General features: G+C 40.4%; 1 protein-coding gene across 1 annotated transcript; it reads left to right on the top strand.

Moving 5' to 3' along the window:
- Nucleotides 1-1055: 1055 nt before the first annotated feature.
- tsc1b (TSC complex subunit 1b) lies at nt 1056-22151 on the top strand. The gene is made up of 22 exons (XM_008424661.1): nt 1056-1381; nt 5159-5371; nt 5447-5550; nt 5696-5848; nt 6442-6586; nt 6657-6811; nt 7284-7357; nt 7445-7623; nt 8140-8264; nt 9168-9333; nt 9415-9536; nt 9928-10021; nt 10960-11067; nt 11657-12272; nt 13139-13182; nt 15704-15870; nt 16909-17091; nt 17169-17279; nt 17855-17977; nt 18951-19138; nt 19221-19391; nt 20125-22151. Exons 2-22 carry the CDS (start codon nt 5263-5265, stop codon nt 20717-20719), a joined length of 3732 nt encoding a protein of 1243 aa, XP_008422883.1. The 5' UTR covers nt 1056-1381; nt 5159-5262; the 3' UTR covers nt 20720-22151.
- Nucleotides 22152-22365: the final 214 nt, after the last annotated feature.

Below are 22365 nucleotides of genomic sequence, written 5' to 3' on the forward strand. Positions count from 1 at the left end.
TGTTGTGCATTTAAGGTGTAAAGTTTACCTTCGACCAAACGCCCCCCAAAGGCATCCCAGCGCCCCCCTTTTGTAAAAATGTCCGCCAGCGCCCCCTGCCGTCCTCTGAACGCCCCTTGGGGGGCGGTAGCGCCCACGTTGAGAACCGCTAGTCTAAAGTTTAATTAAGAGTTCATGGTGAGATTAGTCAAATCTGGCTTAATTTCAGCGAATAAGAAGAACTGAAAAATATTTCAGTCTCTGTGTGSAAAAATGATGGAGACAAAAACTGGCAGCTGTAAAATAAACATAAGGTGTTTTTATTTAAGGTCCATTATATATAAGCATTAGGATTGGTATTCTGACTTTAAAATCAGAACTGTAGTTTTGTTATGAAATTTAAAATTTTATTATCAGAATTCTGACTTTATTATAAGATTTAAATCAAAAAGATTTTGAACTTGAATCTCAAAATTTTGACTTTAATCTCACAGAATTCTAACTTTATTATCAAATTTCAAACTTTAATATCAGACTTTTTTTGCTTTAATCTCCGAATTATGACTTTAATCTATGAGAAATCAGACTTTAATCTCAAAATTCTCAGAATTCTAACATTATTATTATTAAAATTTCAAACATTATTATCAAAATTCTGAGTTTAATCCATGAGAAATCGGACTTTAATCTCAGAATTCCGATTTTAATCTCATAATTCTACATTTGTTATTAAAATTTCAAACATTATTAACAGAATTCTGACTTTAGTCTATGAGAATTCAGACCGTTAATCTCAAAATTAAGACTTATCTCAGAGTTATGATATTTTGTTCTCGGAATTAAAACTTTAATATCAAATTTCAAACTTTATTATTATAATTCTGACTTTAATCTCACAATCCCGACTTTAATTTTAGAATTTTGACATCAAAATTTCAGAATTTTTTTTCTACAGTGGAAATAATGATCTTCTGTCACACAAACAAAACCCACACAGACGTGTTTCTGTAAAATCTTATTTAATTTGTTTAAAAAAAAAAAAAAAAAAAAAACTAAATCGCGCGTGCGCTCTTCGCATGTGGGTCACGCGAAACCGCATTACACACAGTTCAGCCCTTCACCAGCAGCGATGGGAAAACAAACTTTAACTGCGCGTCAGAGATAAGAATCAGCCGCTATCCGTGTGGAAGCTCGAGCGGAGTGTCGGCTGTCGGGATTAGGATGATGTTCAGAAGCTGTCCCGGTTCGGTGCTGGTGGAAAAGCGGCAGCATTGAGGCGCAGAGGCGCTCGGAGTTGCGGGATTAGTTCGCTCGCAGCCTGACAGCGGAGGCTGACTGCGGTGGGATGGGCTGTGAGGTGTTCAAGATGGCGGCGCCCTGTGGAGTGAATCTACTCTAACAGGTAAACAGCTCCACTTATTTATGAATAATCCGGTTTGTTATCAGCGGGCTCCAGCTCGGATGTTGCGTTGGGTTCAAACCGAACCGATCTGGCCGCTGTAGGTCGAACCGAGCCGGACTGACATGGGGAATAAATGTTGTTCGGAGTGTGGGTCGCTGCTCCCAGCTAACGTTAGCTGTCGGCGCTGGGTTGACTTGTGTTTTTTTCCCCCAACGGGACAGACCTGGKGATGGATAGAGTTGATGTTTCAGAGATTACATCTTGATTTTATCTCTGTGATGTATTTTTTGTGAAATCGCTGCTCGGCGTGTCACGGAAAAGAAGTGTTCGTGTTTTAGAAGCGGGTAAAGTAAAGCCAAGCCTGCCCATTGTTCTCTGCGAGTTGTTTACGACAAGCAGCAGCAGCAGCAGCAGTCAGTGGTCAGTCTTCATGCAGCAGCTGCTCCTCTCCCTTTCTGACTGAACCATGTTGCATTTAATGCATCCCAATGCTTGGCTTTACCTTAATCATGCAACCAGCTAGCAGTAAATATTCACGGATTTTTGTTGCTGTTGGTTTCTTCGAGTTAAACCCATCAGGATGTTTTTGCTAGAGCCTGCAAAAGAATTCAAAATCCAGTGCGTTTTCAATTCGTTTCAACAATTATTAATTTATTTTTAAGGGAGGGGGAAAATGCTGTAAACTCGTATGATTTAAGTGTCTTTGGTAGCAGTCAGTGTTGCAACAAATCCAAAGACACTTCTGACTGAAGATTTTCTGTATGACAGTCTCATGACATGCTAACAACTCAGTATCCCAACAGAGACAGTATTTAACGGTATCATGGCCTGAATGACATCATCAGCTGTTGGGAAGCTCTGCTTATCCACCTCATTTGCTTTTGCTTCTCCCCTTTAAACGTCTGTTTGGTTTTATGCTTGTTGGTTTGAACTTCCTCTCTTTCTGCTCTGCATCCATAATGTCTCCTTTTCAACTCCTCTGGGATTTTTGGGTCGTAGTTCAGGCATGATTTGAGCTTCTGAGATGCTAATCAGCAGCTTCCAGTGGCAAAAACGATGCCTTGTTGCCACAGTTACGCATCATAACCAAAAATACTTCCAGCTGCACAGCATTCAGTAATTATCCAAACATACAGCGACTTGACCAAAAATACAACCAATCAGAGCTAATGTAGCACTGCTATTCTAAAATATGGGTATTTTATTGAACATTTACAATAAACTAATAGAAAATAGAGACAAATGTCACACTTTGAAAGCTTTAAAGTCACAAAAATGGAGAGAGACAACTTTCCAGTAATGCTAAATCTGGATTACGTTTATTATATATAAACAAAACTACACAAGTGCACATTTGTTGCTGTCCAGTCATACCTAATATCCTGTGTGGAATACAGTTTTCAATAGTTTTGAAATGAAAAGGGAAAGTTTTCCTCCTTGTGGTAGAGATTTCTCTGGACATTGGATGTTTTGAAGTGGATCTGCTGCAGTTCTGCAGGTTCCCAACATAACGAGGCCCTAAAAACACCCAGAGAAAGCTACAATGACCACAGCATGTTCATGTTTTAGAAAGGCCTAGTCAAAGTCCAGATTTAAATCCAAAAAGGAAGCTTATTAGATGCATCCCTGCTCCAACAAGCTAAACGTTTTTCAGCTGCTCTGATCATAGTAATATCATATTAATCCACGTACACCCTCTCCTAGATGAAAATAAAACTTTAATTTCTGAAAAATATTTAACACTGGAGCTGGAAAACACTTTAAATACCCAAATAAATAAACCAACAAACCAAAACATGGATTATGGATTCTCTGTCACCAAAATTGTTTCAAAAATGATTGTTTAAAACTGAAATGTTTGACACAATGGACGGTGAAATATTCGGTCCTCATTCATGAAGAAAGCCTCAAGATATTTTAACTCTTCTGGAAAAGACTCGGTGCTTCGGTTTAGGATTCTATTTAACCTCCTTCAGTTGAATAAATAGTTGAGAGAGCAAACGGGACAAATAACACAAGCAGAAATGTTCATTCGAATTCCCAAACAAAGTTTTTCATCTTCTTTCTGAGTATCCATTGAGCAGTATGACGGCTTGATAGGGCACTAAAGTAAGAAAGAAAAAAACTCGGAAATTTTTAGATTCATCTCGAAAAAAACAAGGAAATATTTGAGCTCCAAAAGGGAAAAAAAATTGCTAGAAAAATCTCCAGAATTTTGAGATTAATCTCAGAAAATTTCAAGAAAAAAAAAAAGAAAAATCAAATTTCTGAGTTTGTAAAGACACAAATGTGCGAGGGAATTTTTTTTTTGAGAATTTCTGAGTCCAAACGTTGTTGAAAAATAGTCAGGATAGCCAGAAACTTTGTAGAATTTTTTTCAAATCTTTCTGAAATTCAAAAGTTGAATATTTGTGTGAGAGAACTCAATAATGTTGAGATTAATCCTAGAAATGTTGAAGAAAAAAAAACAACAAAATTTCTGAGTCTAAAAGTTGGAGATTTTAGAAAACATTTTGAGTTTCCAGATGAACATTTTCTGAGTTTCAAGAGTTAAAATTTTTTTACCCTTTGAAGCTCAGAAACTTCCTTGTTCATTCTAGTAATTCTCTGAGATCAATCTCAGAATCTCAGCGTTATTTGGCCGACATTTACTCCTTTTTATTGGTTTTCCATCTACAATAGCCCCAGTTCGCCGCCGTCTTCAGCGACTGGCCTCTCCCACTCAGATAGTTATCGTTTCCAGCGCCTCCCTGGCCGCGCCGGCGCTGCATAAAGCGTCTTTGTGCGACGCGGAGCATTCCCCGGCTGCCTGAGATCACATTGAGCGTTGCTCATGTTTGTGTCTGCTCTCCTCGCCCGGACGTCCAGCCACATGAGTCAGCAGTCGATTGAAACAGAGGGACGATTGAGCTGCGGACGCTCCGCCGCATCAGAAACAAGCGCTGAGCTGATTGGTCATGGAAGAAGCGCAGCTGCGTTTGAAGAAACTTCCAGTTTCTTCAAACCTGTGCAGCAGACGTGCAGCAGAAAAAGCTGCTGCTCGGACGTGTGGAGTGAGATCTGAAGAGCCGATGAGATCGGCTTGTGCTGAATCATTGTTCCAGGTTGGTGATAAGCTGCCTGGCATTAATGAGCTGCCCGTCAGGATCACACTGCAAATCTGCTGCCGACGGAATATCTAATCTTTGTAGATATTAGAAAACATCCAGGTTGTTAATTTTGATCTACAGTTTAATTTTTCTAAATGAGGCCGAGGAAAGTTGGTGCCTCAGGAAAAGAAACCAAAGTAAAGGCCTGGATTTATTTTATTAATCAAAGCACTTTTTATCTGCCAAATTATCAATCAATACCTCCTGGGTTTTTTTTTTTGCAATTTTTAACGCACAACTCTGAATTTATTGCAAATTTTCTACAAAAATGCTCAAGCATTAATCTGGATTAGGGCAAAAATGACTAATAGGGTTAATCATAATTAATCAAGATTTTATTGCATCTTTAAAAGTTGTTTTTATTTTAAAAAATGAATTTAATTATTTACTTGCGTCTTTTAATGTATTTATTATATTTTATAACAAAAAGGCTGAAATGGATGAATAAGAAATCTGTAGAATGTGCCAATTTAAAAAAAAACGATTTTTAGAATAATCGATTACTTAATTAATCGTTAGTTGCAGCTCCTGTCTGACTGTGTGCAGAATCCTCTCAGATTTTAATGAGAATGACCCAGAGACGTTCTGGACCCGTTTCTGACTCTGGGTTTTGGTTCTGACCCGCCAGCGGTGCCTGGAGACTGTATTGGTGGGCGGGCCCCAGGAGTCCTCCAGGCAAGCCGGGACTGACACTGTGAGAGAAACGCGGCCTCCACCTCCAGCACTGCCACCATGGCCAGGGAGCAGCCCAACGTCGGGGACCTCCTCCCGCTCCTGGAGACCTCCGACCTCCAGCAGCTCGAAGAGATCCGGAGCCTCATCAACGAGCAGCTCAGCACCGGTGGGTCCCTCCGGCTCCGTCGACCTGAGCAGAAGTAAACAAACGAGCCGGTTAAAAATGCTGCTTCCCTTCCAGAGCGAGGCTCCATGCTGCTGAACGGGTTGGTGGACTACTTCCTGGAAACCAACTCCGCCCAGGCCCTGCATATCCTGTCCTCAGTCAGAGAGCCGCACGACAAGGTGAGAGTCTGCTTTAACCCGACTCCGGTTCGTTTGTGATTAGCTCTGGCTGTTGCTCTCCTTTATTCCTTTAAGTATAAAAATCATCCGTTTTTTGCTAACTTTGCTTGTTGTAAACACATCCAACCGTTTGTCCGCCGCCCAGCACCTTCTGGACAAGATGAACGACTGTATGGCCAAACCAGCTTGCCGGCTGCCCACCCTCATGCTGCTCGGCCACGTGGTCCGAAAGCAGCCGTCCTGGATCCACAAGATGGCCCGCTACCCTCTGCTGCTCTCTCTGCTGAAATGCCTCAAGGTGAGCCGCCATGTTGGCAGCAGGGAGAGATGGGTTGGTTTGTTATGATGATCGAGATTCTCATGGAGTTGTTGGTTTTTGGTGGCAGTGAGAACCAGACCCCGACTCCCTGTCACTCTGATTTAAATACCAAGGTTGGTCCTTCAGACCGGAGAGTTCTGATTCTAGAAGACACATTTAGGAAAGTCAGGTTATTAGCCAAGCAGGGAGATGGATGGATGGATGGATGGATGGATGGATGGTTGATGGATGGATGAATGGATAGTTAGATGATTGGATGGATGGACGGAATGATTGGAATGGATGGATGGCTGATGGATGGATGACTGGATGGATGGTGGATGGATAATTAGATGGTTGGATGGTTGGTTGAATGAAATGATTCGTGTCCATCTTTCCTCCTTTAAAACATTTTATCTCGTTTCATTAATTATCCAGGTTTACTGCTTGTATTGATTTCCTCTAGTTCGGCTCATAGAAACAGAAAATGGCCTCATCCTCTCCGTCCAGAATCAGACCAAAGTGCTGATCAGAACCCAGATCGTCCTTCTGCCCTGAACGTTTCCTCCATGACCTCCATGTTTTCCCTGCAGACGGACACAGACGTAGTGGTGCTGATAACCGGAGTTCTGGTGCTCATCACTCTGCTTCCCATGATCCCTCAAGCCGGGAAGCAGCACCTCTGGGAGTATTTCGACATCTTCGGCCGCCTGGCGTCGTGGAACCTCAAGAACCCAGGTAGGACAGGATGCTGCTGAATCTTCTGGTAGCTCCGTGTTCGTCCCGCTGACCATCTCCTCCCATCCAGGCCACGTTTCCGAGGTCTACTTGATCCACCTCCACGCCTCCGTCTACTCCCTCTTCCACAGGCTCTATGGAATGTATCCATGCAACTTTGTTTCATACCTGCGCTCCCACTACAGCATGAAGGAGAACATGGAGACCTTTGAGGAGGTGGTGAAGGTGAGGTATAATGTCACAAGTGAGCAGGCACTGCCCCTCACCCAGCTAAGCCCAGCTTGTTACCTAGCAATGCCAGTGGAACTCTGCACATCACCTAGCAACCAAAGCTTAGGTCCAGCACGTTTGGTCTGCTAATTTTACCGCTGTACAATGGCTCCTGGAAAAGACAAGTGTTTTGTTTTGGATCTACCATCTATAAACCACTTTCTGGATTCTAGTTGGTTGTGCAGGAGGTTCTACTAATGCTTTTTAAATATGTGAGGTTGTATAGTTGCGCATCTGTTTGCAGCCATTTTCAGGTGTGAGTGTAAATGTTGAATTGGGGGCGTCGCCAGCAGCAGATTATTTGGATTTAAAGTGACAGGAGGCCCTAAAACAGATAAAATCTCATTATCTAAGACTTATGATTTCATGAACAAAGTGTAATAAAGGATAGCAGGTCAGCGTTAACAACTGTGTGAAACCCTTTCAGCCAATGCTTGAACACGTTCGTATACATCCCGAGTTGGTGACAGGAACCAAGGACCACGAGCTGGACCCCACCAGGTAAACCCGTCCTGCTCCTCCCATATAAAATCCTCCTTTAGTTTTATTCGTTTCTGACTTCCTGATGGCGCTCTGCTTTCCTACCAGGTGGAAAAAGTATGAAATCCATGATATCGTCATTGAATGTGCCAAAGTGTCCCTAGACCCAAAGGAGGCGTCCTGTGAGGAGGGCTACGCCACCATGCCTGAGAACTTTTACCCACAAGCCCACCTGCGGGCGCAGGACTCCACATCGAGCCCCTACACAGACCTGCACAGCAGCTACGGTGAGAAAACACTTAATGCTGAATTTATCTCATATTTCTGTTTATTTCTTTGCCAAAAATCAAAATTCGTTCTCTCTCAAAGTATTCACACCTCTGTTTATAAATGTTTGATGTATGAAGCCTAGGATTGAAACGATTAATCACGATTAATCATTTATTGAAATAATCGTCAGCTAATTTAGGGATTGATTAATCGTTAACTGGAGTACACAGACTGAAAACAGWGTAATTTACTGAAAAAACAACATTCAGAGCAGTAATGAAGCCAAAAGTGGACAAAAAAAATCCACATTTTCTATGCAAGATAAAAACACCTTTATATGTAAACATGTTTTAGCCAAAACTTGGCTTTAAAGTTTCAACTCTACTAACGGTATGCTATGACTTTTTGGAGTAAGATTAGTTTAAGATTTTAGAAAGTATTGATTCCTCATCTTCTCAGCAGTAACTTCTCAGCAGTAACTTTGCAGTCGCTACGTTTATGTTTACATTGGCTCCCATGTTTGTTCTCGACAGGAAGTTCCTCTTCGACGCCGTTCTCGACTCCGCGGCAGCCGCTGCCCCCTCCCCTGTCCCTGCCGCCCCTCTCAGGCACTCAGTCCTCCTCGTCCTACCGAAGCCCGCAGACCTCCAGACGGCAGGTGAGGTCATCCATCCGCTGATTTAGGACTGGATTCATCGAGTTTCAAAAATGTAATCTTTGGAAAATCTCCTATTTATTTTGGGCTTTCAACTCTGCGATAAAATGTTAGGGCCAGGCTAAGATTTACATTTTTTAATTCAGAGAATAAAGTTAATAGCATTGCAAGAAAACAGTCAAAATAATACGAAAATAAAGTATTACCAGAATAAAGTTTAAATATTTTGAGGATGAAGAAATMATTTTATGAGAACTCTTACATGAAAAACATTAAAAAAAATTAAATATGTGGTAATAGTGATACCACATTGGTGATGGTATCGCACCAGAAGTTGGAAACAATCTCGATAACTTACATTAAAATAACTTTTTTTTCTCATTTGATAAAATTGGAGATTTTTTTTTTTTTTCAAATTACCCAGCAATAGTTTGTTTTTTTTGTTGTTTTCTTTTTAACCTCTTAAATAAATTTGAAGAGAATTTGAGCCACTGAAAAAAGAAAAATTCTGATTTTAATCTCAGAATTCTGACCTTTTTTGCCCTCAAAATTCTGACTATTTTCTTCGTAAATGATTTTAAGAAGAAATTGGCTGCTGGAAAAAAAAAATTAAGATTTTTTTTTTTCTCAGAAATCTGACTTTTCTCAAAATTAAAAAAAAACAAATTTTTTTGGTTTTCAAAAATCTGACTTTTTTCTAAAAATGTTGATTTTAATCTCAGGATTCTAACTTTGCTCAAAATTAGAACTTTTCCCCCTAAAAATTCTGGTTTTAATTTCAAAATTCTGACTTTTTTTCTCAGAAAATTGAAGTCAGAATTTTGAGGAAAAAGTCCAAATTCCTTTCTTTATGTTTTATTTTTCCCTGCGGTCCTCATCGTCCTCCATTYGTTTGTGTTTGTGCAGAACTCCAACAGTGAGCTGAATTCTTCCTGTGGGGGGAAGGACCCCCTGTGGAGCCCCTCCTCTCTGTGCGGCATGGCCACGCCCCCTTCCTCCCGGGGCATGTCGCCCAACCTGGAGCTCTCCCACAGTGCCTCACACCTTCCCAGCCGCTTCCACAGCACGTCAGGTACAGAACGARCGYAGCGCCGCTGCATCGCTCCACRACGTTCWACGCYGCKGCTGAATTCGTTTGTTTCGCTCTGAGCAGGGGGAAAAGGAACGCCGGCCTCCAGCACTCCAGCCACCTCATCCCCACCTCCCACTCTGTCAGATGACTTCCCTGTAATCTCCTTACCAGCCAACACGGTCCAGTCCAGTCCGCCGAGAAAAGTATGAAAACTCTCCGTCTGTTTTATTAACGGCTCKGTGGAACAGGAATGCAGTCATGGCCAAAAGTTTGACAGACATAAAAATGTTTTTGTAGCTTGAAAATGTGGCCATAACTTATGCACATCAGTTGTTCAAAACTTTGTACTTTACAGTTTTGTTGCCCAGATGGAAACAAATTGTACATATATTTGTGCAAAAATACACATTTAAAGAACAAAATTTAGTGCATCTCTTTAGTGGAAACATATTTAAGTTGCATTTTAAGGCTATAAAGCATTAATCTGCATCTGAGCCACCATGTTCACCAAAACATTTCGTCCATCGCTCTTAGGTTACCATATAGGAATTAACTCAATGAAGTTCGAATAATCYAACTTTTTTTTGTGTTTAGGATCGTCGACACGGCGAAAGCAGCAAGCCTGGGCTGGTGAGACAGGAGCACGTCAGAGACWTGGAGAAGAGTGGAGAGGGAGCTGCAAACAGAGGTTAGACACGTTAAAGCTGGACCAGATCCCATAAATCAATAAACAAGGTTGACACTTCCAATCAGGTCAGGAGACGGAGAACACACTGGTAACCAGTCTGTTCCAATACATTACTGAGGCTTTAATTTAACTATTAGTTCATTTTTACCTTAGTGTGTCGTATCTTAGCTTATTTAATTTGGCTTATTTGTACCTTAGCTTACATTGTTTGTGGATTATCTTAGCTTGTTTCTCTTTAGCTTATCTTCTTTTTACATTATCACATCTTATCTCATCTTGGCATAGCTTAGCTTATTTTAGCTTAGCTTGTTTTTATCTTATTGTGTTGTACTATCTAAGCTTATGTTGGTTTAGCTTATCTTTGTATTAGTTTACACTGTGTGTTATCTTTGCTTATTTCACCTTAGCTTAGCTTGTTTTTACCATATTGTGTAATGTCTTAGCTTTTCTTGGTGTAGTTTGGTTTAACTTATTTTAGCTTAGTTTATACAACCTTATTGTGTTGTATTATCTAATCTAATCCTGGTTAAGCAGCTTAACTTTTGCTAACTTAGCCAAGCTAACCAAAGTTAACTAAACTAACTTAGGTTAGTTAAGATAAGCTAAGTTAGCTTAGTTAACTTAGCTTTTCTTAGTCTTACCTTAGCTTACCTTATTTATAGCTTATTATAACTTATTTCACATTAGCTTATTTTTACCTTATTGTGTTGTATCATAGCTTATTTTAGCTTAGCTTGTTTCACCTCGGCTCATTTGTAATGTATCATATCTTAACTTAGCTTGACTTAGCTTAGCTTATTTTTTAGCTTAGTTTAGCTTTGTTTTTACCTTACTTTATCAAAAATGAACCACTGAATCTGTGAAACCTTGTCTGTTTTCTGAAAGCGTTTTCTTCAAACATATCCACCGTCTTTAAACATTTGTTTTTTCCTTATCAGACGCAGGAAGTTCAGCGAATGTCACCATGACGCTGACGGAGCTGTCGGTTTTCGTGACGAAGCAGGAGCTGGACCTTCAGCTGAGAACGGAGAAGGAGAGAGAAGAAGGTCAGTCTGTGGTGMAAAAACAATGCGGCCATGAAAAATCATGCAAAGTCACATTAAAAGTGTCTTTATTTACCGAATGGCCCTTCATGACAACAGCCAAAAACATTCACTCTATATTCACTCCTTCATGGTCATGTCAATGTTATGCAAAACCTTTCAAATAAAGTTTTAACGGCAAAACTAACTTAGAAGAAACTTTTGAGCAAGAAATATTAGCTTGTTTTAAGTCGATATTGATGAAAAAGTACAACTTCGACTTACAGATTATTGGATTTATAACATGGGAAAAGTAACATGTTTTAAGTGAAATAATCCGCCAATGGAACTAGAACTGGGTTGTTAGGTAACGGGCTGGGCGTGGCTGTGGTTGCTAGGTAACGGCAGTGGAATATTCTACAAATGGAACTAGAACTTTTTCATCATTATTGACTTAAAAAAAGCTTGCATATCTTGCTGTTACTTATAAGTTAGTCTTATTTCAAGTGTACTAAGATATTTACAGTAGAAACTACTGTAAATATACAAGCAAAACACAGTGTGTCATTGATTAATCAGATTAATCATGAATTTCTTTGTGTTTCTGCTGCAGCTGCCATCACAGAGGAGCTGATGAAACTCACAGAAGACAAGCAGGAGCTGCCTGGGCTGAGAGGCTACGACTCTCCTTTCTTCCACACCACTGAGACACTGACGGGCCGCCAGACGCAGAACCCGWCCTCCTCCTCCAACACGCACCCAGGCGGTTCCGTCAGAGAGCTTCGCTACGCCGCGTCCACTCCGGACAGAGCCGAGAGCGCCTTAGGCGGCGGCGCTGGCGACAGAGCAGCGGCGTCGGATCGGTCCGCCGTGGATCGGTCCTGGTCCTTCCAGTCCGGCTTCACCCCCATCGACCACCACCTGCTCCGGAGCCCCTCCGCCCCCGACGACGACTCCTCCAAGTTTGAGATGTTCTCCCCGAGCCCGTGCGGCAAAGCGCCGGTTCCGTACGAGTCGCTGTTCGCTCTGGCCCTGCCCAGGGCCGCCTCGCTGTTCGTGGGTCAGAAGACATCGGAGGCGGTCCACAAGGCGGCGATGGAGCGACTGCTGCAGCGCGAGGAGGGCCTGGAGGACGGGGAGGAGGAGGGCGTGGCGTCGGCGTCGCCACTGGAGGTGCTGGATCGCCTTGTTCAGCAGGGGAGTGACGCCCACGACAAAGTCCTCAAGAGGTGATGCTCAGATTTTATCTTTAGTTTGTGGTGGGCAGCTGGGYCTCGTTGGTCATAAATCAGTTAACCTCATGATAATTTACAACAAACTCCTTTATCGTTTTTCTCTCTGTTTCTACCAAAAACTGGATGATAAAAATCTTCCGTCTTTGTTCTCAAAGTAATTTATTTGTTCTTTTTGTTGTTTTGTTTTTTTATTCTGGACATTTAAAATGTCAGTATGACGTTCTGGTTTTCAATGTTCATTAGTATTACTTGAAAATGTTCTCAAAACAACAATATCACCGTTTATCACGATAACTTCTGGGATCATTTATCATCCAGCAAAATTTATCGTGACAGATCGACTGGCAGGATCCACATTTAATCATAAATACATCACTTTATTACATCACTAAAACAACTTTTAGAAATAAAAACAAAAAACAAAGACTTTGAAGACAACATGGCAGAAAACATGTAATATACAAACATAAKTAACTTTAGTATAACAGAACTTAAATTGCTTGCAGTTCATGAAAATATTGTCTTATCTGTTCTTTAATATTTTTACTGTCATTAAATATAACATCAGTTGCATATTATGGAACAACACATGTTTTCTTAACTTTTAAATAAAATTAAAATGTGAATTTTGACTAAATGATATATATTGAAATAAAATCGCAGGTTTTATGGTATAACCAATCATTCTGAAAAACAAATGGTGACATATTTGCTTCACAAAAAATAGAAAATTAGATTTTTTTCTCCTGTTGGCAGAAAACTGCAAAAACAGAAAATYTTACCAATTATTTCTGGTCCAGTTTCTGTGTTTATTTATTTTGTCAATGAACTTGTTTTGGTTTTGTCTTTTCGTTTCACAGATTACCTTTGCCAAGTAAGTCAGCTGACTGGACTCACTTTGGAGGTGAGGAGCTGAACTTTTCTCTCCGATTTTCAACAGATTGTTGTTAAAAATGAACAAAAAGAAACAAATATAAAGYGAATAAGCCAGCARGTAGTTTAGCAGATTCAAAATGTTTGTGGAATTAAATTATTGATCAATCTGGTCATGTTGTGAACACAGAGAGGCGCTGAAATGTTCTGGTTTGCACATCTTTTTCTCCCTTCCACTCAACTTTTGATTCATATTTCTGTCTTTAACAGTCACCTTTTGTGCAAATTAGAATTGCTMAAATAAATGTGTTAAATGGAAACACGGCAATTTAGAAACAAATCATGTTTTTTGATAAATTTTTGATCCAAAATTTGTGTTTTTTATTTTTGGAAWAATGCAAAAGAAAAAACACTTTTGCCTCACATGAGTCACATGATCAGCAACCGGATGTTACTACTGGAGGAAATGACAAAAARGAAGACAGGAARTAGTTGAAGGGCATGTTTTATTAATAACTTTTTGCGCATGTGTTAAACTCGAGGCYTGAGGGCCAAATCTGGCCCGCCATAGCTGTTTGTGTGGCCCTCTAGATTCCAGACCCTGGAAATTCACATAAAATCAACAGATCCCAGTTTTTTTTATGCTGATGCATAACTAAGTTTATTGCAAATGTTCTGCAAACATGTAGAAAAACGTTGGGTTTAAGTGACGCTAACTGTAGGAGTCAGTTATTTCTTACTTTTATGACAAAAAGTCACATGGAACGTCATATGTAAGCGCAAATATTGCAAAATTACTTGCAAATATTTCAAAATTAGTTCCATAAAATCAGTAGGGACTGAACAGTTTGGACAGATGCTCAATATTACTTATAAAACACAGAGATTGCTATTTATTGATAGTTTATCAATACATTCTGGATCAACCGGCTCTTTAAGATCTTTCATGATCTTGATTTGGCCCAAGACGAAAGTGAGTTTGACATCTCTGACTTATTGCGTGAACAAACTTATTCACATATGATTTTAATTGCATTTCTTGCAATTGTATTTTTCKACTTTAGTGCAAAATTGACAAGTTTTGCGCACATTTTTAATGGAAACGCCGGTATTGGCTGCAAGCTTACATCACTCAAAATGTTTTTCTTCTTGAAATAAATCACTGAAAGTATTTCTGTTTGAAACCAACAAAAATAAAGATGTTTTTTATGAGACATTGAGTTAAACTTACAGTAAAAGTGGAGTTTTTCTCAGCTCTGCAGTCAGTGAGAAGCTATCAGAGGAGCGCCAGCGATGCGTCACATGCTCTGAGACATGAGTGGTGTGTTAAAGTGTTACCAAGCTGAACAGGGAGTTTTCTCTTTTCAGCTCAGGCTGATCAAAACAACGTTCCCACAGTTCCCATAAATCCCTCCACCTCCAAAATGAAAAAGCCGACCAGTTAGAGATGACTCGGCTTCTGTTGTTTGGATSCCAGGCCACAAGAATCTCATTTTCTCCAGCTGCAGCCCACAACAACATAAAACTCTAATTAATCTTCTGGAATTTAATAAACTTCCCTRGTTTTCCTGATGGAAGTCATGTCATTTCTATTGAGCCGAGTCTGCTGCCTTCAGGTGAGAGGATGTTTCAGGACTCACCAAGCTTTGAGAAAGTTTTCCTACTGGGGCTGAAACRATTAATCGATCATTGAAGTAATCGTCAACTAATTTAGCAATTATTAATCATTAACTGGAGTAGTTAATGAGAAGCAGGCCTGCAGATGAGAAACAGGATCAAGATTTACCAAGCAGAAGTATTCAGCCTGAAACGATTAATCATATTAATCGTGATTAATTGTTTAAATAATTGTCAACTAATTTAGTAAACGATTATTTGTGAACTGGAGGATACAGAGTCAAAAAAGGCCATTTGCTGTAATAAAGCCCTGTTTATATTTACTTTTTATGTTTGGCCAGATTTGATTTCTTTAAGTTGTGTAGAACTCGGATAAACTAAAGAACTAAGACGATTAATCGTGATTAATCAATTATTGCAATAATTGCAATAATTTGGTGACCAATAAAATGTTAACTGGAGCATACAGACTCCTAAAATGGCCATTTGGTAAAAAAAAAAAAAACCTTCATATTTAGTTTTTATGTTKGGGTCAGGCTAAGATTTTATTATTTTTCTAGAATAAAGTTGTACAACAAAAAAGTTTGAATAATACGAAAATAAAATGATAATTTTACCAGAAAAAAGTCGTAATATTAAGAGAATTGAGTAACTTTTGAGAAGTCCAACACAAAAAAATAACAAAAAAATCTCTAACACTGGAGGTTTTTTCTTCATAATTTTAAGATGTTATTCTGGTAAAAATGKATCTTTATTCTACAAATATCATCCCTTTCTTTTTGCATTTAAGCAAAACTTCTCGTAGGGAGACGAACGACTGAGAGAAAAGTCATTTGTTCAAAACTATTTCCTATCATTTTTAATCTTTTTTTTTTTTTTTTTTTAGAAAAGAAGGTGATTAAAAGTGAAATCTGAGACGTAATTGTTGTTGTCAGGCTCGGCTCCTCTGGACGAGCTCCACACGCTGCGCAGCCAGCTGCTGCTGCTGCACAACCAGCTGCTGTACGAGCGCTACAAGAGGGAGCAGCACGCCGTCCGCAACCGCCGGCTCCTCCGACGCATCATCAACGCCACGGCGCTGGAGGAGCAGAACAACGCAATGGCAAGTTTCAACTCTTTACTGCTTCTTACCCGCGTTCCAAGAAACGGGCTGTTGCTAAGCTAAAGTAAGTAAAACAGAGCTAGCAAGTGTTTATCTGTCTTCCATATAAGCCACTGAAAACAAACAAAACAGGATTCTGACTTTTTAAAATCTGAATTCTGACTTTAACTCTGTATTAATCTATTTACCAAAATCCAAATAAATGGCAAAACTTTCTAATGTGTCAGTCTGTTATGATGACAGTTCATGAAATGAATCATGTGACTGTTTGTTCTTTGTAGATCTGCATTTTATCCAGACTGAAAGTTTGTCCCAAATTCGTCTGGTAGAGTTCAGTTTTAAGACTAGACTTTCCCAAAGGTGCGTGTAATATTTAAATAATTGATAATGGGAGAAAAGTAGGAATTGTGAGAAAAAAATATCTTAATTCTGAGAAAAACGTCCAAATTCTGAGAAGAAAGTAAAAAATTATATTTGAAAATGTCAAAATTCTCAGGAAAAGTTGGAATTCCGAGGAAAAAAAAGTTAGAATTCTGAGTTAGTTGGAATTTTGAAACGGTTGGATTTTTTTTTTAAACTGTCAGAATTCTCACAAAAAAGATGGAATTCTGGAAAAAGTCAGAATTCACAGAAAAAACGTTCTGTAATTCTGTAACAGAATAAAAAAAACTGTCGGAATTCTGACAAAAAAGATGAAATTCTTAGAAGTYAGAATTCTGAGGAAAAAATGTTGGAATTCCTATTTTAGAAAAAACAGAATTCTGAGAGAAAAGCCAGAATTTTCATAAAAAAGAAGAGATTAAGAATTTTTTTTCAGTTGCACTAATCTTTATCGTTTTATTTAGCCAAGTTTACTAAATTAAATAAAATCTGACTTGGCTGCAGCAAAAATCAGCCTCTGTTTAGATGCAGTCCTTTTTATTCGAAACATTTTGTTGTACAAAGACAAATAAGTGTTTTAATTAATATTTTCCATCGTATGAAAATTGTGTGTGTGTGTGTGTGTGTGTGTGTGTGTGTGTGTGTGTGCGCGCGCAGAAGGACCAGCTGAACCTGCAGAGCGTGGACATCGTGTCTCTGAGGGACAGCCTGCAGGTGGAGCAGCAGCGCTACCGGCAGCTGTGGGACGACCGTGAGACCGTGGTGACCCGCCTGCACAGCCAGATCCGGCAGCTGCAGCAGAGCCGCGACGATTACTACACCAAGAACCAGGAGCTGCAGGTCCGAAACGCCGAGTTGGCTCCAAACAAACGCCGTTCTCCCGTCGGGGTTTCTAACCGTTTTCACGGCTTCCACAGAGCAAGTTACAGGAGTGTCAGAAGAGGATGGACAACCTGGAGGCGGAGCTTCAGACGGCCAACAACAAAGTGGGCCACACCGGGCATCTGCTCAACCAGATGACTGTCAAGGTGGAGTCACAGTTTGGTCCATTTATTAAACCGAATCTCTGATGAATACCAAGAAAATCTCAGTTTAACAGACAGAAGACGAGGCGAAGTCACAACGTTTGTCTGTTCTTATAGAGGCTTTAATGATCCCAGCATAGAAATGTGTTGAGTTTATACTGAACTCGCATGCTGGAGTTTATTTAAACCATTACTGGACCAGTTCAGACTGGGGAAGCGGACTGGTTTCTGCTTTAAAGCAACACAAACGGGATTCAGTTTCACTGCTGGTGAAACCTTTTCTGGTCTCAATAAAGTTGGAAAACAAATGATTAAAGAATGATTAATTTCTATAAATCTCCACTTTTTAGTTACCCAAATGTTTCCATCCATTCATTCATTTCCTCTTTTTGTGGTCCAAATGTTGAAGCAGAGCATTGTGGGTAACGTAGTGCTTCTTCACCAATGTGTAGAAATATTGATGAATGGAGCAAACATCTTGAGTTCTGTCCTCCTCCTTAAAGCCGACATCGTCCTTATTTGTGTCCTAATTGGCTGTTTGTCCTTCCTTGTCCCTGTTTGTCTCCTTCGTCCTTCAGCTGAGCAACAGTGAGAGCAGCCAGCAGCAGATGAGCTTCCTGAACAAGCAGCTGCTGCTGCTGGGGGAGGCGCATAAGCTGTCCATGCAGGACGCCCAGCACCCAGGCAAGAGCAACACAAAGGTACGACGGCCACAACAGGTCTGTGTGTGTGTGTGTGTGTGTGTGTGTGTGGGTGTGTGTGTGTGTGTGTGTGTCACACGCAGAGAACTGGAGTGAAAACACATTGTCTACCAATCACAATGAAGTAGTTTGATATATTTACCCAGATATCCTTTATTATTGTTCTTCATTACTTTTATAGATATGTTTTTAATGAATAGAGAGAATTAAACCTTGATACAGGGACATTTTAGACATATTTCACCATCATTTATACTGTTTGGGTGGAATTCTGAGGAAATATTGCAATTTTGAGAAAAAGTTAGAATTCTTAGAAAAAGTTGGAATTCTGAGATAAAAGTCAGAATTCTACAAAGATTAATAAGAAATTCTGAGAAAAAAATTGGAATTCCAAAGAAAACTTGGACTTGAGAAAAATGTCAGAACTCAGAAAATTAATAAGAACTTTTGAGAAAATTCTGAAGTTGGAATTCTGACAGAAAAAGTTGGAATTCTGATAGTAAAGTTGGAATTCAAAGGAAAAAATAAATATATTATTTTATAAATATATTATAAAAATATTAATGAGAAATTCTGAGAATTCTGAGAAAAAAGTCTGAATTCTTCGATTTTTTTAATTTAATTTTATTTATTTTACAGTGGCCCTAATCTTCTACCATAATATTTGGTCAAGTTTAATAAATTAAATCAAAGCAAAGTCGGCTTTTCAGTGAATGCCTCTGTTCTGATGCAGTTCTATTTATTAGAAAAGTTTTCCTGTAAAAAGACAAATATCATGTCCTGTAATTAACATTTTCCATTGTGAGAAAATGAAATAAAATTCTTCTCTTAAGAAAAATAAAAAGTCCAACAAACAAATTTGTGTCATTTTAAAAATCCACTTGGGACAATAAAAAACATCAGTGTAAGGTCCACAAATGGCCCACGCGCCGCATGTTGTTCCACTGAAGCAGCTGTTCCTGGTTGTTGCTAGGAGACGGAGATGCTGCGGATGTCCCACATGAAGGAGGTGGACTCCCAAAGGCAGAGCCTGCTGGCCCAGAGCCAGAAGCTGGAGGCGGCGCAGCAGCGAGCGGCCGAGCTGGAGACGCTCCTCTCCAAGAAGGAGCACCTCATCGCCGAGCAGAAGAAGTTTCTGGAGGACGTGAAATGCCAAGCCAAGTGAGCGTCCGCCTCTGATCCGACGTCCTCTGTGACCCGGTTCCTTTCTGACCTCGTCTCTTTTGTTTTGTTTCGTGTGCAGGGCGGAGCTGCAGGTGTCAGACTGCAGGTTCCAGGCTCAGAGGAGAGTCACCCAGCTGCTGCAGACCGAGCTGCTGCAGCTCTACAGCCGGGTGGAGATGGAGGCTCCGGCCGCCGGCAGCAGTTCACCACCAGGGGGCAGAGCGGAGACACGCAGGCATCCAGACTGCAGGTCAGGGAGGCTAAAAACAGATTCATCACTTAATACCTTCATTAGTGTTTTAATCGGGTTTGAAAACTTCTCACCAACAACCTGGATGAGTCTTTCTTTTGTTTTTCTTTTCTCTCTTTGATTTTCTGTCTTTTTTTGTCTTTCTTTTTCTTATTCCTGTCAGTTTCTTCTTCTTTGTAGTTCTTTTCTTTCATTTGCTTCCTATTTTTGTCTTTTTTTGGATTTTTTTCTGTCTTGTTCTTTTTTCCTCTTATTTTTCTCTTTCTATTCTCTCTGTGTGTTTCTCTCTTTTTACCTCCCTTTATTCTTCGTTTTCTGTCTTGTCTTTCGTTCATTCTTTTGTTTTCTTTTTTCTTTCAATTTCTTTTGGCCTTTTTCATTCTTTTTTTCTTTCATTAATTTCTTTCTTCCCTTCTTTCATATATTTTTATTTTTTTGTCTTTTTTCTGCTTCTTTTAATATCTTTTTATATCACTTTTTTCCCCTTTTTCTTTGTACATTTCTTTGTTTCATTCACTTTTTCTTTCTTTCACTTAATTATTTTTTAAGCTTGTCCTGATGTGAATATCTTGTGTTTTAATTGTATTCTGTGCACTTTATTATTGTAAATAAATGTTTTGTTTAAAAAAATCTTTTTCTTTTTCGTATCTTTTCATATATTCTTCTTTCTGTCTTGTCCGTCCGCCTTTCTTTCTGTTGGTAAACTCCTCCCTCTCTTTGTTTTGCCCTCCAGCGCCGCCGCTCCAGGCGGTCTTCACGCCGTCGAGCAGCCAAACAGCCCGTCACCTCACGATTCCCCTCGGGGGACGAATGGCAGCACTTTATCGCCGGGGCAACCGAAGGCGAGCGGCTCCTCCTCGCCCCCGGCCAGCTCCATGAACGGAGGCCAGGACCTGACGCCGCCCCTGCTGATGGAGCCGTCGGCGCCGTGCCCCCATGCCGCCCTGCCAGCCGCGGACGCCCCACTCACCGTGGGCTCCTACCCCAGCGCCAAGAGCTTCCTGGGCATGAAGGCGCGCGAGCTTTTCCGCAACAAGAGTGAGAGCCAGTGCGACGACGAGCAGCCGCCTCCGCCGCGCCTCGCCGGCCTCGCTCACGGTCTGAAGACCGAGCTGTGCGTGGAGCCGGGTCCGGCCGGCCCAGCTGCCGTCATTGTGCACGCCAAGGAGCCGCCGCCCGAGCCCAGACTGCGACCGCTCGGCCAGGGCAGCCCTCGCAGAAAAGCCGGGCCCGGGCAGGGCGGCGTCAGGGGCCCCTCGGGGTCCGGTCGCCCTCGGCAACAGCTAAAGATCATGGACTACAACGAAACGCATCACGAGCACAGTTAAAGACGCAGAACTGAGAAACTAACGGAGTAAAGCTACAAATCAGCAGAAGAGTCACACGTCCGCAACTCTTTGGCATTCAGTGTTATTTGTCCTCTTAAGTGGACAACAGGATTTCCTGCTTCTCTTTTCCTCTTTTTGTTTTTTAAATCATTCCCATAAAAAATTTAAAAATGAAACATGCAGAACATTTGAGTCATAAAATGTAAAAACTTCTGGGAATGACTAACGGCTACAGTATGCAACTTTTATTAAAAAATTTTTTGTACATATTTGTTAAAACTATCATGTCATGGCGGTGTGTTATCAGACAGATAATCTGTGAAAAGATTCGTTTCCTCCCTGGCCAAAAACAACCAATCAGAGCCAGGAGGAGGGGCTTAGCGCTGTCAATCAGTACTGCTAAATGTGCTAATGGTGAAGAAAACTTTCATCTGTGGCTATACTAACCAGCCTGAGCATTCACAATATGTTAAACTAGCTGCAGTGTCTTAGAGATCAAAGTGGATCTGAGCAGCACCACGCAAGATTGATTGGCAGCGCCAAGACCTGCTTCTTGGCTCTGATTGGTTGTTTCTAGTTAACATTGTAAGGAGCAAAATTTTTTCACAGATTATCTGCTTAATACCAAACTGTCGCGACATAGTGACAGTTTCAGCAAATATGTAAAAAAATCTTTACTTTTATAAAGTTACAATTGTAACTTTTAAGGAATTCCCAAATTTCCTTGAAGACAGCTCAGGTTGGTTCTAGATTTTTAAAAAATTTGGATTATGAAGTAAAACAAAACAAAAAGAAAATCCAAAATGAAATCTTTCAGTAGTTTTTAAAATGATTTCAGACTCCAGAAGAGTCCTGGCTGAAGGTTTTCCAGATGTTGACTCTTCCGGCTTTGTTGGAAAATGTAGGAGTATTAATAATCTGAAACATTTCCGTTCTAGCTTTAATGGTCAGGAAGAAAATGTTGCCAAAACATCCGGAGGAAAGCAGGCTGAATGTACAAACTCAATACTCTCCTGGATTCAGTGGTTTTGTTTTGATACACAGTGTACTAACTGGTTCATAGCATTTCTATCTTCCATGTAAACAATGGCGATTCCAAACATCTGGTCTAATGGGTTTCCTGCATTTCTTAGTTTTTATTTAATTTTCTGGAACTGATCATGAAAAGCCTGTTGTCCACTGGGAACTCCTGCTGTCATTTTCTTCTGCCTCGCTATCTGAAGCATGTTCAACAATCCTCTTTAAATGCCAACCGTAGAAACGACAGGAAACCACCAACAGGAGGTACAATCAGCACAAACACACGACAACCAGGACTCCGAGCGGAGCCGGAGCATCTGGGACAAAACGGCAAAAAAAAGGAAGTTCATAAAGCAGTGGCTTGTGTTTAACTGTGAACAATAAAGATCGTCTTCAATGTTTTGCACTACAATTTATTGTTTGTTTGTTTTGTTCATCAGGTCTAACTTTAGCTATTAAACTCGTCGGGCATGTCGCCATTAAAAGGCAGTCTTGAAACCACAAACTGCGGATTGTTCCGTTGACAATTCGAGTCGACATTTTCTTTTTTTCAATGATCTAAAAGTATTTGTCACTGATTGGCTGGCTGCTGAGACGCATCTCTTTCGAGAATTCTGATTGGTCAA

This window comes from Poecilia reticulata, linkage group LG12 (genome assembly GCF_000633615.1).
Source record: "Poecilia reticulata strain Guanapo linkage group LG12, Guppy_female_1.0+MT, whole genome shotgun sequence".
Lineage (NCBI taxonomy): Eukaryota > Metazoa > Chordata > Actinopteri > Cyprinodontiformes > Poeciliidae > Poecilia > Poecilia reticulata.